Source organism: Pieris rapae, chromosome 5 (assembly GCF_905147795.1).
Source record: "Pieris rapae chromosome 5, ilPieRapa1.1, whole genome shotgun sequence".
NCBI classification, from domain to species: Eukaryota; Metazoa; Arthropoda; class Insecta; order Lepidoptera; family Pieridae; genus Pieris; species Pieris rapae.
In genome coordinates, this window is record NC_059513.1 from 2303136 (window position 1) to 2321063 (window position 17928).

General features: G+C 31.9%; 2 protein-coding genes across 2 annotated transcripts in view; both read left to right on the forward strand.

The window, feature by feature from the left end:
• LOC110996400 overlaps positions 1-695 on the forward strand; it is a 64821-nt gene extending 64126 nt beyond the window's left edge. Inside the window, exon 31 of the mRNA XM_022264053.2 lies at positions 342-695. Within this exon, the coding sequence (XP_022119745.2) occupies positions 342-633 (292 nt within the window). The 3' untranslated portion in view covers positions 634-695. The remainder of the gene's footprint in view (positions 1-341) is intronic.
• A 1665-nt stretch (positions 696-2360) lies between these two features.
• Positions 2361-17928, forward strand: part of LOC110996356 (rhophilin-2) — a 64862-nt gene continuing 49294 nt past the window's right edge. The window contains exon 1 of the mRNA XM_022263986.2: positions 2361-2574. The gene's annotated coding sequence lies outside the window, so the exon portion shown is untranslated. The remainder of the gene's footprint in view (positions 2575-17928) is intronic.

The window sequence follows — 17928 nt, forward strand, 5'->3', positions numbered from 1 at the left end:
GTCAAATCCTCAAAGTCATCGGCGTATGTTAGAGTCTTAATGTTTGGCCGTGTACCGTTTCGTTGTTGTATTGGGATATTTTTTTGTGTAGCGAAGAAACCACCAACTCTGGGGTCACCGGTATTTACTAAGCGTCAATTTAAATCTTTATTTAGCGACTGTGCACTGGAACCCCACGGCCCAAGAGTCTCTACTTCAAAGGGAACAAAATAAAAGTCAAAGGAAAGACTTATATTTGAGCCGTTTATTATGCGAAATAGTTAGTTACAGAAATGAGCCTGACCCATGTAATTTTTAGATAAAAGCTGTAAAAAACTAATACGTAACGCCTTTTTTTACAGAAATAGGAAATGGTCCAACGCCATCCCACTCTGCACACCAATATCAAACTACACATCGCCAGATTCCATAGCCATGTTGAACGGTGACATAGACGCAATGCTGTCAGACGGCGCCATCTTGAACACAGACATATCTAAAATTGAAACGCCCGCCATTTTGTCTCCACAGAGTCTAAAAGCCGCCATGACACGAGTAGCTGCGACTAGGCTTTTACGTAGAGCGCCCATAGAAACTGTTAAAAATAGAATTTATAGGGTAAACCGAATTCTACGGAGGGATACGGGAAGATAATTATTATTTCTGGGTAATTTTATTTAAGCAAGACCGGTTATTGCCAAGTACTTTAAAGTTTCTTAAAATCACGAAGATACGGGGAAAAATACAAACGGGGGATAAGAAAAAGAGCAAATATGCTTCAGGCTTACCTTAACCTGTTTCTACATATTTAATTAAGGCAAACGCAACTGCAATAAGTATAATTTTAAACAATATTTAAACTATCTGAACTAACTAATAAAAATATACAAACTTCTTGGACCTATAAAACTGAGCCAGAAAAATAATGACTTTATGCGTTGAGTATTATGTTACAGTGTAGCCCCCAGCCCCAATTGTAACGACTATTTTCACATGACATGGTGTTTTAAGTAAATTATATAATCGCTGTTACATAGTAAACTTTTGAATAAAGAAGTCATAAAACACATACTTAATTCGGAACCACTGAATGCGTCGTCTAACGAATAAATCATGAAGTATTTATTACAAGTTCTTCTGATTCCTAAAAATCAATAATATTATTGTTATTATAATATTTGGTCACAAATGACTTATTTATAAATATATTTAAATTTAAATTAAGTAGATATTTTATTTTTCATAGCGGTTTGAAAAAGTTTAAAGGTTAAAAGGTTTATGTTTAATAACAGCATTTTGACTGAAGTTCTTGTATCTATGGTCACATTAAAAAATATTTGCTATACGCGGTTTTTTAACTAACTATTTAAATATTTAGCGATCTTTTCATAACAATTAAAATGTATATAAGCCAAAGACATAGAATAGGTCATATCAATTATAACTGTACTTAATAATTTATATTCCTATACAATTTTAATAAGTAAATTGTAGTTATAAGTAGACGTAGACAATCAAAGAATAAAAATATTTAATTTTTTATATTAATATTTATTTAAAAATAGTGATTTGCTCAAATTTAAACTTTTATATTGTATATAACTCGGCTCAATATAATTATTTCTAGAATCTTCCGTCATTACTAATTACTATAAAAAATCTTGTATTAGTAAGAGTATCGAAATGTTAAAGAATTTTCCTAGTGACAAATACTGTATTGTAAAGACTTTATTTTATCTATGTACAAGTATTTAGCCTGAACGCACATACGTCAAATAATTCGAGCATTCCATTTTAAGTACTTAAGTACGGAAAAATCAACTGTTTTTCGTTTACTTAAAATTGTCAGATGTAAATTTTTTTCATACTAAATCTGATGTATGAGATTTAATCTCATTTTAGCGTAAAAGGCATATCACTTTACTTATTTATATTCAGGTATCTAACAAGATATAATTTCTTGTTAGTAAAACTAATTATTGTGAATAAATAATTAAGAAATATTTTGTGTTTTATTTAGTATCAGAAATAGAGTTTTTATATGAATATTTGTTTTATTCGTTAAGTTACCATAACAAAAATATAATACTATTCAGGTGGTTAATAATTACAGTAATTACTAATAATATCACCTAACAATATCTAGTGAAAAACGCACGCATTTTTGCCTAGAATGTGGTAGTCTACTTACCTGTCAATCAGTAATCTCATTCAGTGCGGGTGATAACGTATTTACTAGAAATACATTGCGTTGTTTATTGATTACTACTAATGTATGTAACAGTGAGCCCGCAATGTATCAGTACTTATAACAATGTTACGCTGTTCGCGCACCGTTGCATTCAGAAATGTCAATCGTAAAATGGAATGCCTGCGACTGTTTTATCTGCGCCTCACTCCTCAGTTAAACGCGCGCTGTTATTGACGCGGTACGCGTCGTGGCGCCATTTTTACGAAAATTCGAATGTTTTTAAATTCAAAAGAGACTTTATAAATTATTTACGCAGTGTTTCACAATTAATCCGATAAACTAATGTGTTAAGTTATTAGTGTTGTGTAAAAACTGATAAGCAAACCAAAAATCCTCCGATAAAGGTAGGTTAATCACAAAACTCATTGTAATAATTAAGATAATGTTAAGCTTCGAATGCACGTTTTTCTAGTTCTATGTCGGCAAATAGATGACGTACTTGTATAATAAGATAATAGTTTTTACTGGTGTGCACGGTGCACCTACTTAGAGAACAATGCTGCAATTTAGTGTAGTTTTTGCTATGCTTTTCTAAGTGCACATTGCACGTTCATCGCTAATCACAAATTCTTTTTCGTAATCCCGTATAGCAACAGTCAGTTCCAAATGTTCATATTTTCAAATTTGATTCGTAACTAATGTTAAAAGTGTGTCAATCGAATAAATAAGTAAATAAGAAAAAGCGAATAAATAAGTAATATATAAATATATATAATAGCTAGGCAGGTATGAGAAGTTTATTTTATTCCCTATTTGCGATACCTTATTCCCATGACAAAAAACTATGGTTGAAAGCGGTAGCAGGAAACAAATGGAAAAAGAGCCCTGGACAGAATTTGTTGTAAAATGATATATAGGATGCAGGTAGGTATAGGATAACAAGAAAAATATATAATTAAATGTAAAACGTCTATTAAAAATTAATCGGGCTTTTATTATTATTATTCTCTTAATTTAAAAAAACCTCGATAGAACCCTCATCTACATCTACGAAACATTGACTTTCCCGAAATAAAAAGTATTACACCGGCAGTTAAACATAATCAAGAGCTTCACCACTGAGCCACTAATTCCTAGTCACATTATGCCTTTTAAAATAATACTTTTGCAAATAGCAAACTCGATAATACTAGGATGTCCTAATTAGCATATACCCTCTAACAAGTTTAACTTAATCCTTTTAGCTTCTTTGTTTGCGGCGTTAAAAGAAATAGGAAATATATACACCATACCTATAACAGTTTATGTATTATTTACTTTATTACACTATACCGTGTGATGCCGTTTGAAAACGCTAGGGGAAACATAGATCAATAGAGAATTTATATTTCATCAGTTTTCTAATAGCAAGGAACTTAAAATCTGTAAACAAGAAACAACAAAACCTATTGATGTAGGTGTAGGACGTAGTAAATTTACGTATTTATACTAATAAGTATTTAGAGATAGATTAATCATACACTTCTGTAATTTTATTTAAAAAAAAACAATGTCTTTCACAAATCACAATACATAATACATTAAATTTGATTGTTTAGTGTGATTGCCAATAATTTATTTAAAACCCAAAAATATTTTTACTGTCAATATGGTCACTATAAAATGTAGTTATGTTAGCTAATTACGTAATAACTTAAGACAGAAGCTCCCTTAAGTAGAGAATTAATTAACCGACTTGGTATTACATACATGGATCACACAACTTTTTACGGTAGAACTGAGTTGCGAGAGTTTTTTTTACAAGTTATACTTTTAATGGCATTTGTATATACTTTGAGATATGTATGTAGTTTATTTTGTGTAAACAATGTATTAGGCAAAGATGAGATGTGTGTCTTAAAAATAATTGAAAAACGTAGTTACTAGAAAAATAGACCAAGTTGAAGAATATTAATATTTTTTAACGACTTCAAAGAAACTAAATGAGTTTTCTGATGATTTTTCGTTACAATTTAGTACGGTTATCGACTTCTTGGGATATATATTTATTTATTAATTAACACTTCGTTACCATAATTTACATAATTATACATGTAACAAACATAAACAGGTTACATAAAGTAACCAGGTTACAGGCGGTTATATATATATATATATATATATATTCTACTTATATATATATATATATATAAGTAGTAGCTGATCACGACGCAGAGGAAAATGATTAAAAAGAAGAATTATATATTTTAAACACTGCGAGATATTCTCCAAGTACAACGTGTACAGTGGTTATTTAACACTAATTTGTTTTGTTCTTGTTAATCTTTTACGGCTTCGCACTTTCCTTGTTCACAAGGTATTAGCTTTCGATATTCTATACCGGTCTGAAATACTAGGATTCATAATAATATGTTATTCTAGCAACTTTACTTAAATATAACGCACGCATAACTTGGCAAGTCGGCGCAGGAGGGCAAAATTGAAGCATTGAAACAGGAAGACAAATAAATCATCACGTTTCTCCTAAAATCGAATGTAAATGATATTGTCTCAGTTCCCAGTGGAGTAGTGGTACCCAGTGAATTAAATTCTTCTTATAGTGCCATCTCCATGCGAAGTTTGGTGATCATCATGGCTAGTTTAATTACATTAGTATAGTTTTTTTTTAGTAATTTATTTCTGATTCTAAATGGAGTTTGTAACCCGGTTAGCTAAGGTTATCTTAAAGCTAGTATAGTAGTGTAACTATCATGTCATGTATTTCACAAATGATTATGTTTTAAATAATTTATATGGGGTTAAAAGCATGAGCTATTTTAAGGTCAGGATCGTTAGCCGTTTTTTATGGATATGAAACACATTGTTTGGTGCTGGGTAACCTCTGGCTTTTATTGATTAAAACATAATAACTAAGATCAGGGGTAGTGGGGTTGCGACGCTGAAATAACAAAAAAACTAACTTGACGTATTTGAAGTGTTCGTAAATTTTAATTACACTTGTTATTGCACATTACCGGAAACGAGATTGTTAAATTACAATCTATGAGTGTGGTAAAAAGTATTGGTCTCATTTTGGCTTCAAGTGTGCGATAATTGTTTACATTTTGTTAATGCTTTTAATTATTAACTTAAATTGTATGAGTTAAGGTTTAGTTTTATGAGTTACTAAAATTAAGACGGGTATCTCGCTCGTATATATACTTATCTACATATAAAGTTTAAGTTTCTCGTGTAAATAAAATAGTTTTTTGTAATGAGAAATAAAGTTCTTTAAACGTAACTATTTTACATTAATTATTTACATATTATTAGGTTACATAACTATTGATTCGACAAGTTTACCAATATATTAAGGCGGTCCAAACAAGTGAACCGGCAGATATCGTTACATTTAAAAGCACAATATTTATTAAATTACCTGTAAAAAATAATTGAATGTTGATGGCGATTTGAGGTGATTCACCTAAGTCGCAATTTGATTCGTCACGACCGACTTGCAATTAAACTGTTACCTTGAACCCATACTTAAAATACACAACACGTAACCAATCACCACAAGTTATGTATTATGGAGAATCGTGCTAACTAAACGTTACCTAATTGTTATTATTCGTTTGCAATTGTAAATGTTATTCTTTCAAAGACAATATTTTTGCCGGCTTATGCAACTCTAATGCAAATTGTTCATTTAGCATTGTTATACATATACTGGAAACTAACACCTAACAGGATATATTATTTGTATAAATATATAAATTATCATCCAATAATTTTAACAAAAATATTCTACACAGACATTGGGGATCGAAGGCTGTTTTAAGGCACAGAATGCTGATCACCTACTTGCCTCTTAGAAAAGATAACATATACAGAAGTCTAATAGATTCTAGCGCTATTATATTTATTCAAAAAAGGTTTTTATAATGGTTATGGCTTTAGTTGCAACCATCAAATAGTTTCCTGTGTTATTGATGTTTTCTCCTGTGTTACGAAGTTACTATGCCTGGTGAAGTTTGTGGAAGTGTATTGTTCCACCATTAAACCTTCTACATACCACCTACATACTTTCACCCATTAAACTGCTAAGCTTCATGCTTAGAATTTTCATTCCTTCCAGTTATGGCGTAAAGAGAGAATGATACCTTCTTGCCCTCGCCTTTTCAGTCTCATTGTGTGTATCGCGTCGCGTCGCGGATATTTATCAGTATTTTACATATTTTTAGTGTTACTAGTTTAGCAAGAATTGTTGATTAACTTACGGGTACCAAGAAACATGAGGCTTAAGTCTAAACTTTTGGACGTACCGCGCGCACATTCCAACTTGGCTAGCAAAGCGCCACTCACGCGAGAAATACAGATAATCAACAAAATTTCTATTGAGGTAGACCTATTTGTATGTACACTGGCTGAGTTCACAAGAGTTGCTTGCTATATTGTTAGTTATAAGATTTAGGCATATAAGTTTAATTTTTTAATGTTTCTATGTAGGATAATTGGTGTGGATATTATTTTTGAGTTCTATCGAATAAGTGGTAACTGTTAAGGTAGAATAATGTAGTGGAAATAAATAAATAAATAAAACTTATTTTGCTAAGTTGTTATACATTTAAAACAACAGCAATAATTACATCTTTTCACGGTCGCCGCGTATCCTCGCGACGACCTTGCTAAAGTTTCCTCTTCTGTGAGACGACTGAAGTCGCTCAACCATCACAAAAACTGTTTACTTAGCAGCCTGAAGTCAAGTACATAAGCTACTTATCTTTATCAATCTCCTTCCCTCCTCATAATTTACTAGGTAGTTTTTGAATCACTTAACGATGTTGTAACTCATGATGTGGTTGGGGTATGATCAGAACCAGGATTCCTTGTCTGAGTACGTAATATAGCTGTGAGTAGGTATATTGTCACGCTGTCAGTAAAATAGTCCACATTCTTCATAGTTTAGAGCGAAATTTTAGCGATATTTTCATAGGGACTAAATTTTCATCATATTATTTTTATATGTTATATATATAATTATTCAAAATATATTTGGTTTTTTGTATAATTAATATAATTTTATATATATTATTCAAAATATATTTAGTTTTTTGTTAACTTATATATTGAAAGTGTTAACTGGTATTGGCGTTTATTTCTTAATCTGTGATCACGCCCAAGGGGGCGATTTGATAGTTCAGGGGGCACATTAGTTTTTTTTAAATAATTATTTGTAATTTAAGTTTTTTATTAGGTATGTTTTAACTTTTAACAAATACTTAATGTGTTTCTTTAAAAATTTCCAAGTATTTTCTTTCAAAACCTGTCATTAAAGTTAGTCTCAACTTTGCAACTAAATCATATATATTAAAAAGTATGTATGTTGCATAGTCAAAAAAATTTAGTACGGCTAAAGTGGGGCATTGGACAATTGCCTCACAATATTTTGTATATGGAATGCGCAATAGATATTCGTGTTCTACAGAATACCACTACTCTTTTGGATAAACGCCGTTATAAATTTTAATAATGTTTATACAGTACAAACCTTATATAGTACAAACTACAGTGTATGTATACGAGTAGATGTAGTACGGAAATGGTAATTTTACGGAGCACACAACATCGATTATTACAAAGTCAAGGTTAGTAATGTTTTTGCTATTTCCACAACAATTTACTCAATTAAGCTAAATTTATTATTTCTGTTTCTGTTGAAATGTGGTTTTTATAACAATGTGTAATAAATTAAGTTATGTCTAAATATTTTATAATAAACATGACTATAATATATAAAGTATATATTTTCACAAGATATGTAAAATAGGTATTCAAGACTGTAATCTACAGTTTTATTTACATTTGTACATTCACATAAATATATTTTTACATAACACGCATTTATATGGATTCTATGTAAATTTCCACCGATTTTAGTACATTAATCCCCCTATATATTTTTTTTAATATCTGTAGTGTGCAATTTATATTGATTTGTCCAGTATAAAGTTTTGCCTAACTTTGCACCTCTTTCAATTGTATTGATATGTATGAAACTAAATAAATAAATTAAATTCCTGTTCCTAGCGTTTGAATTATTCACAAAAAAAGTTTTACGACATTACTCCTACAACGCGATACTACTCCCTATAACGCGGTGGATTATAGGCCCGCGTTATAAGTATTACTGTAGTTCACATCGTGTCTAAAACATGATTACTAGACTAAGGTAATATGTATAGCAACACTGTTGCCAACAAATAATAAAAATATACTTTACACATTTCAATTACAAAAATAACAATAATAAATTGCAAAATGACTATCGTTAAACCATTACAGGGCGTCATAAAAATTAACTACTCACATGCTCACGATGTGTAGTTTAAAGAGTAACAATTTATTCTGGTACGGGAATTTCTTTATCCTTTTATTGTATTTAATACTTCATAAAAAAGAACAATTTAATTATTAATAGAAATAATATATAAAAAAAAAAATTTCTCATTACAAAAATGTTAAACGCATTAATATTGCGAATTTTGGACGGTAATTGATAAAATAATTGCAAACCCACATACTTAATAGACTTCTTCAAATAATTTGTACGCGGCTTCGGCAAGATAAGCAATAAATGATTGTAATATCTGGTTTTGTATAATATGTAGTTAATAACTACATATTCATAGCGATTCATCGACGCGATTTGGAATCTTTAACTTTTTTATACCGCTCCACTTCAAAATCTCTCCCTAATATCTATTTACTACGCCATAGACCATTTTATTATACAGTGGCAACTCATACGAGTTTCGTACCGTAACCTTTCTAGCAATTTCCGATTTTCAATTTCTAGCAATTTTCAAATTACTGAAGTACCTATTTCCCAACTATTTCAGAGTCCTTTAATAACAAAGACTAGCCCTCTGGCATTGAGTGTCCATGATCCACGGTGTCACTTAAAATCAGGAGAGACTCCTGCCCGTTTGCTCCCTGTTCTCCAAAGAAATTATCAACGCAAAATATTTCTACCTCGGCTGCTCACACTCGTATATTTGGGGATACCACTGTATCACGATAGACCGAATCGGATGCTAAAAATAATCTTCAAATACAGAAGGTATAGTTAATTCCTTAATAAAATATGATTAGCCTTAAGAATTTATTTATAACTCTACAATGCGATAGTTGTGTAACTTAATTAGCGTGACATATGACGCTTATTCCAATTCGCTCTGTACTGAGAACATACAGAAATATGTATCGTCTAGGAGACCTGGGGCTGGGGACCTTTGGGGCCTGGTGCCACTGGTTCTCTCTGCTCCAGTGACAAATAACCTTCCGCCATCTTAAATAGCAGCTGACAAATAAACTGTTCTTGTAAAACACTAGAGTCTAGAACTACTAATAATTCCCCGAAAATTTAACAACGTAGCAACCAAACTAACTCTCGGTAATAGTAATGTGTTCGTATATGGGACTATGGAAGTATGGATTATAATCAGGTATTTTCGATCAAGAGCCCATACAAGTGCAGGAAGCTACCATACGTGCTAGCGTCATACTTGTATAGGGATGTGATCCAGCCAAAAATAGTCCCCATTAAATGAAAAAAAAAATATGTGATAATGTATTCGCAATATAATAATATTTTGATGGTAAAATAAAGTAATAAATTAAATAATCCCTCTGCCCTTAGTGCTGGCAATATTTCATAATAGTATTGTCCGTGTAATAAAAGTAATAATGAAACAATCTCTCTATAAGCGGCTCGTAAAGATAACAGCTTCGTCTTGGGTGTCAAGTTTTTTTTATTAAGACCCATATTTGCCTCCACGTGATCAGAGATGTCTAAAGAATTAGAAATATCGTAACACATTTACCGAATTTAATATAATTATTATCAAAGTATTAAATTACTTTAACTTGAACATTATACATACATACATATTACATATATACACATTGATTTGTTGACTACATTTAAATGTTTGAAACTGGTGTAAATAAAATACTCATTTATACGGTATTTGTTGCTTTAGTAACCATTTGTCAATAGCCAGTTACCATGGTTACGAAGACGGGAAATAATATGATAATTTTGAAGTTTCACTTGCCAACCCTATTCCCAATGTCCATACACGCATGACCGTCTGCCTCTCTCGCACATGTCGTTACATCTCGCTCGCACATAACTGTCCAGTCACAGGTGATTGACTAGAACAATGGCTCGAAACAAAAAAACGAATATTTTTTGAAATTGTTTAAATGCACTAAATGTGCAGGTGCCGTTATGAAAGTTAATTTTATCGTTAATGTATTATTAATATTTTCCTTATGAGTTTAAACATATTGCGAGAATCATTCACGGAACACACTTTTCTTGAAAGTTAGCCAGTCTGATGTCGGTAACAAACATCCATATTTCATAGTTTAAGGCATTGGTTTCAAAACCGAAACCGGTATCGGAAAAAAAATATGTTCGGTACTCTTTAAGCGTTTGATTTCAAAAAATCTCTCTAATCTATCATGAGTTCAATGTAATCGGATCGATCAAATCAGTCATATATTATTATATATTATGGATCTCAAACATAGCTACAAAGCTACATGTGTGTCTAAGATCGATGGAAGGATGTATGATTGGGAAGAAAAGAATACTAAAATAAAGAACACTTTGAGAATAACATCTAAGGTAACAGATGTTACAATGAAAATACTTAAATTTATTGCGGCGGGGCACATAGCAAAAGGTCCAGAAAAGTGGAGCAAAACCGGGCTGCAAAATAAAAGGAGTAAGACAACTAAGAAGGTGGATAGTCCTAATTAAAAAAAAACTTGGCAGATCGTGGCATAGTGTAGAGAGAAATGACGGGATTTGGAGGAGGCCTTTGGCAAAAAAGGACATACAGATATAAAAAATAATATTTAAATAGAAACGTGTTTCAATGTAATTAATCTAAATTTAAAATCTATCTTTTCAATGAGCTGAAGCGTAGGACGGGTCTTAAATACGACTTATGGTATGATACCATTCATTTCACATCTTCAAAGACTACTTGAAAATACAAAAGAATTCTGACTTAAATTTCACAATTATATCTGTGTTTAAGGGTTAGGATGCCTAGTGTTTATATCAATTCTTACATAAACCCTCCCTAGTAAGATATTCTTGATGTAGGGCATTTTATTGTAATAAAAGATATCTAGTACGAGAACATGGTAGCGTATAAAAACACGGAAAATAACGACGCATTTATCATCCGTATTTTGAATATAGAAACTACGTTTTCATTCACCAATAAGCAAGAATGCAGAGAATGTTTGATCAATAGATTGCATCATCTACAATAGGGCTTACGTACTTACAACTGAATAAATTTAGTAGAGGGACCACAACTTGATTGGAGATTTATTTCATATCGTAAATATTATAATTAAATTTGAAGTAGGCAAAATAATATTTATAATCGGTTGTGGGTAGGGAATTAATATCGGTACATTGCCGATTGTTTGATGTTGTGGATTATAAATAGCTTTCTTGAGAAATTAGTATTGAAAATTATATAACTTTATTTTATAATTATTAAAAGTTTTTTTTAAGCTTCAGCTAATCAATCAAATTAACCTTTAATAGATAATAGAGAAAAAATTATGTATGTATTGAAAATTACTAGATAAAAGTTTTGGTAGGATAATCCAAAATATGTTTAGTAAATTAATAAGTACCCCATTATACCTAAAGGACCACTGTACAAAGGTCTTTATACCATATACATAATATATCCTTAATTTATAAAGTTAAAACATAGACTACACGTCCTTTCGGGTGTTATTTTGGCATTTGAGGTACACACATAATAAAGCGCAGAATATGGAATAAATCAACAACAATATTTTTCCCCATCTTCAATATATATTTACTATACACGTGACAGTTTGCGTCAACTCGATTCTATAGGGGATGTTGGGACTCACTTTAAACTCAAATGTTGTAACTAAGTACTTGAGCTATTTCTACAAAATCTACATATATACTTCCTTAACTTTTATCGATCATTGCTTAATTTCTTCTTGCTTTGGGATACCTACCTACATAATAATTTAACAAACCTACACAATTATTGACTGTTTTATAATTATTCAATTTTGCTTGCATTCGGCTCAAGGTTGCTTCGAAGGTTTCGATTTAGGGTTGTCATTTCTATTTTCTAATAAAAAATACTCACGTTTGGAGTAATCTTTACTATTGAAAACGTTGTTAGTAGATTAATATATTTATATTAAAGTTTTTAAACCTCATAACAACACCGCCTATTTATGATAAATCCATCAGAATAATAGTCGAACGAAATATGTATAATTTTAAGGGTCTGTTTCACCATGTCCGGATAAGTTCCGAATAAGCTATTTATTACTTATTGGTAGGATAAACAGTATTTTTGCGTTTCACGACTGTCAGATAGCGCTATTCGTCATGAAACGCGAAGTATCTTATTCGGAACTTTATCTTTCGAATAATTTATGTGTTGCATAGCTATTTGGCACTTTATCCATACATTGTGAAACAGGCCCTATATATCGTAAAAATGATTCGATATTTAAAATTATATCACAAAAACACTTGATACATTCAACCCATATAAATGTATACGTGCATTTGTTACGTTTTATATTTACGTCAAGGCTCTTCGCCGCTATTTCTTTTAATGTCAAAATCGATAATGTCTTTGACAGCCCTACGCTGTCATTGTCGGTAATGAGAGTCATGGCTTCAACCAAACAGAGGGTTATGCAGGAAATTAGTTTTTGATACAGATAACAACGTATAACAAGGTCTAGACTTGTGTTAAACATTCAAATTGTGTTATGTATTTTATATCGCATTTATGTAACCCGTATAACGCGATTTCCTCTATATAACACAATATTAACACACTATACCGCAGAGATTTCTCAAGTTATATATCTGTAGTATGAAATTTATAATTATTAGTCAAATCCATTAATAGTTTTTCGTAGCTTTGCACCTGTTTTGAACTGGTTTTTATAAAATTAAAAAAAATTAACGCTATTAAATTCGTGTTCCTAGCGTTTGATTTGTTTATAAAAACGAGTTTACGTCAATCAGGAGTATTCTCGCGCTTTCCTATAATCCGGTCCGGATGGGTCCCTTAATTCCTACCACATTCCTTTACTTAGAAACTAAAGCATTAAAAATATAAAAATACCATCAAACAAAATAAAACTTAGCCCAATGGAAAATATTCTAGTAATGTGACAATAAGATACAATATTTAATCGATAATTACGTCCTTAGCACATCTCAGAAGATAAGATGGTGTCGGACGTACAGACTAATATTAAAAAGACTTATATTAAAAATCTAGGACATATGTACCGATTACAGACAGACAGACATAACATTTATTACAAACAAAACACACACGCATAAAATAACAATAATTAAAAAATATATAAAAATTTAAAAAAAATCCCCTTTCCCATTAGGCTCGTTTCAAATGTGTTATGCGTGTGTGCTGTGGCTGTAATTGGTCCTGGCTCAGCATTATGTTGAGGAGCAGAATGTTCCACAGCACTGGTCATTCTGCGTACACAGCAGCTAGTTTGCGCCTCAGTCGCAAAAAAAAAGAAAGAGAAGGAATGTAATAAATGCTTAGTAGAAAAAAAATCTAACACCAGTGTACGTAATGCAGAATTACTATTATATACTCAAAAAAAACAAATTATCTGTGTGTTTTATGTCGTGGTTGTTACACTACCTCACCTTGCGTAACGTGGGAAACGTATTAACAGATTACAAACTATATCGAAATGTCAATAATTAAATGACATTACAGATAACATTCCGGTCGGGCATCGAACACGCGACCATTAGACACCGCTAGCGTCAGTTAGCTGGAACGAATCGTGCGCAGATACCGTTCCTACATCCAGTTATAGAACTAGATGCGACATTATCTAGGCGTCCAAATTTTATTTTAGTAATTTCTTTAAGTTAGATCTTTCTTATCCTCAGTACAATTTACTTATTATTAACATAAATGTCGTTATGTATTTAATGAGAATACAAAGTCAAATAACATTGTTATGTATCTTAAGACACTTCAAGATTTTTAATAATTTATCAAAAACATTTAACGATCTATTCTACTAGAGTTTTTAAAAATCGTCTTAAAAAACATCTATTAATGATTAAATTTTGATGTTAATGTGATAATCTAATTATGTATCTAAAACTCGATAATTCATAATGTAATATAATATTTAACTTCTATGTAAACTTCTACCTAGACAAGACAAAATTGCAATTATATATGGCAAAATATAAGAAGTTAAATATCACCATAATATTTTTGTACCATATTCTTCCGAATGAATTATTATTTATAATTGTATTGAATTACCCGCATTTCCAGTTCTATAAATTCATGTCTCCACGCGTCGAATATATGAATATATAATTCAAACTTCCTAAGATGGCGGCGTTATAATTTGTATGAGGCATTTATCAGTTTTACTGCTTTAAAGGTATGGTCACTACAAGTTCTTAGTGTAAAAATAAAGATATATTAATAATAAATTGTTGCTATCGCTGTCAGAATTGGGTCACTTCCCTGCTATCTTTCGAGGGACTGTCAATCGAGACACGGGTGAGAAATAGATAATAAGCGTAGCTATGGCGCGTATAGTTTTATTTTGACTTGTCTTAGACAGTTTGATCAAGATGGTTGTCTATGACTCTGCTGTTAACCAATCACAACTAAACAAAACGCGCCATTGTTTCGCTGTTCATGCGTAATATAATTCACATGAACATACATTAATCATGTCAGTTGTCAATGAAACGTCTAAATTTGAAATAATACGCGCACCGTACCTATCTACAATAATAAAAAGCATCTATCGCTATAAAATACTTATCCTAGTATTTAAAAATGTTAAATATTAATAATAATACCAATCTATTATAAAATTCTCGTGTCGCTGTGTTTGTAGTTAAGCACCGAAACGGCTTGACCGATTCTCATGAAATTTTGTGTACATATTGAGTATGTCTGAGAATCGGACAACATATATTATTCATTCCCCTAAATGTTAAGGGTAGTCGACCCCTATTTTTTTATGATGTATATATTAAAAAATACATACAACCCTAAATTTTCAACCCTCTACGATAAACCCCTATTTTTTATTATAAATGATATACATGGCATGGTGATGGCAATGATACAAAAGAGATATTTTTTATAGAACAGGGGGCAAACAATGCACCTCAATGCTGAGGTGGTTTCGCTATATAAGTTAAGGTCCCGAAAGAACGATAAACTATCTACAAGAATAACATAACCGGGGATGATAAAATCGGGTTGGATAGGCTTTGTCGGACATACTTGTGCCAAATCCAGGACGATATAGAGAAAGGACAAGTTAATACCCATAACGGACTCTCTTGGTGGATCTCATGAAAGTAGATGAAGCAAGAGAGGTATGTCAGGACCTTAGCAAGTGATATTCTGTTTTTGGTTTCTTAAGACAATTTAGCCGCGCACCACCACCTGGAAGCTGCTTCTGAAGAATTTCTGAACCGATTGTACTAAAGGTCCTGGTCATGAAAATAGCGTACCAATTCTTCAAAGGCCGGCAACGCACTCTATTACATAAAAAAATCTCCGTCGTCTAAATTATACATAGATGATATGGATCTAAGTACAAATATGGTATCTAATAGAAATAAATTAGATATGGTATCTAATTACAAAACTTCTTTTAGTAAAAAATAAAATTTCTAACGAATTCAATGTTAAAGGAAAATGGAACCAACGGGAAAATGATTGTACCTTCAGATGTCCTTTACCAAATTTGACGAAGGAAAATAAAACAATCAACGGAAAATAGATCGTCAAACTAGATTGCAACAAGGTTTTCTTTTACAATTTAACGCAGTTCACTAAACTACGGCGCGTAAATATTTTATTTAAGAGTTATTCATAAACGCTAATACATAATTTAGTTGAGACAGCGTTATGTTTCACCAATAGTTTTACACGAGAGCGATAAAGACAAACAATTCAATGTCGATTTGAGATTTATCGTATGTTTATAAATTTAGTTAAAAGTTGAAACCTAAACTAAACCTATCAAATTAGCGTTTATAGTCGATTTTTTTTAATTTCACCTTATTCGTGGTAATCCTGAGATTCCGGTAGAATGTTCCTCTGGGAGCCCCTGAAGCGGCCAAGCTCAGGTAGGCTATAGTAGATTGTCTTTTTGGGTAGTAAAGAGCGTCCAGTCGGTCCAACCCTTGCAGTTCGTACGAACAATAACGGACAATAGGTTCCACATGATAGTGGTGCGCAGCAAAAACTTGGAAAAGTTATATGGATGGTATTTTGTATTTTGAAAGTTTTGCTTTAGTTTGTAAAACTTTTCTATCCATTGTATTAGCTGCTAGCCAGGTATTAACGCTAAATACAGAAATGTATCGGAGCGGTATAATAAATGCTTCTATAATCCGTTTATGCAAATGACAATACATGAAATATAATTGAATTGTACTAATGAGTTAATAACATTAAAACTCACTCCAACCTTGTGCAGGCTTTACGCTTCGTAATTGGAGCATGCTATGTTGTTAATTTATACATTCCGACGAACTACTGTCTTATTTTATTCTAAATATTCAGTAATCTAAAATAATTTCGTCATCGGACGTCGAGGCAGAATACGAAATTCCATTCCACACCTCGACGTCCGCCGTTCTATAACTGAGCGTTTTTTATGGCAATTGTTGCCGCGCGACAAAGTAGAACCAACTGCCTACTGAAGTATTCCCGAATCATGTTGTCTTAGGTCCTTCAAGAAGGGAGAGTAACAATTCTTAAAAGGCCGGCAACGCACTTGCGAGCCATCTTGCGATGCAATGTGAGTGTCTCTCAGTATCAGATGAGCCCGCCCATTTACCTGTTATTACATTAAGAAAATTGTTTAACTAGAGTTGCTGTGATAATCAAACTGCTTTTTTTATCTTCCGTATCACATTCTAAACCCCTTCTGTCTGAAATACGTAGTAAAGGAAGCATGAATTCTGAAAAGGCCGGCAATGTACCAGCGAACTTTCTGGCAATGTATCTATGGGCTATCACTTCACACCAGGTGAAAATCCTGCCTGTTGGCTTTTATATAAAAACTAGCTAACCTGGCAAACGTCGTTTTGCCATGTATATCATTTATAATAAAATAGCAAAACGACGTTTGCCATAACAAAATACGCGTTGATCGTAGAGGATTGAAAATTTAGGGTTGTAAGTACCTATGTATTTTTAATGCTGTATCATAAAAAAATAAAAATTTATCTAAAAATTTAAAAAACCATATTTAGGGGTGGACTACCCTTAGAGGGATGAAATATAGATGTTATTCTATTCTCAGACATACCTATGCAAACCAAATTTCATGAGAATCGGTCAAGCCGTTTCGGAGGAGATTAGCCCCTACATTATGATGTTCATTTCCTTAATACACGCTGTTATGTTCTTCAGCGCAATTTTACATATATTCGTCCTAAAATCATTATATTTGAACGTTGCAATTTCGATAAAATTGCAGAGAGAATTAATACTAATTTAAACACATAATACGCAGCAAGATATGTATTGTCTAAATATAGTATCGGTATACAAACTACACATTGTTGGTATAAGTCGATTGCCGCATGGATTTCCTAAAGGTGTCTCAATTACCAACAATTCCAT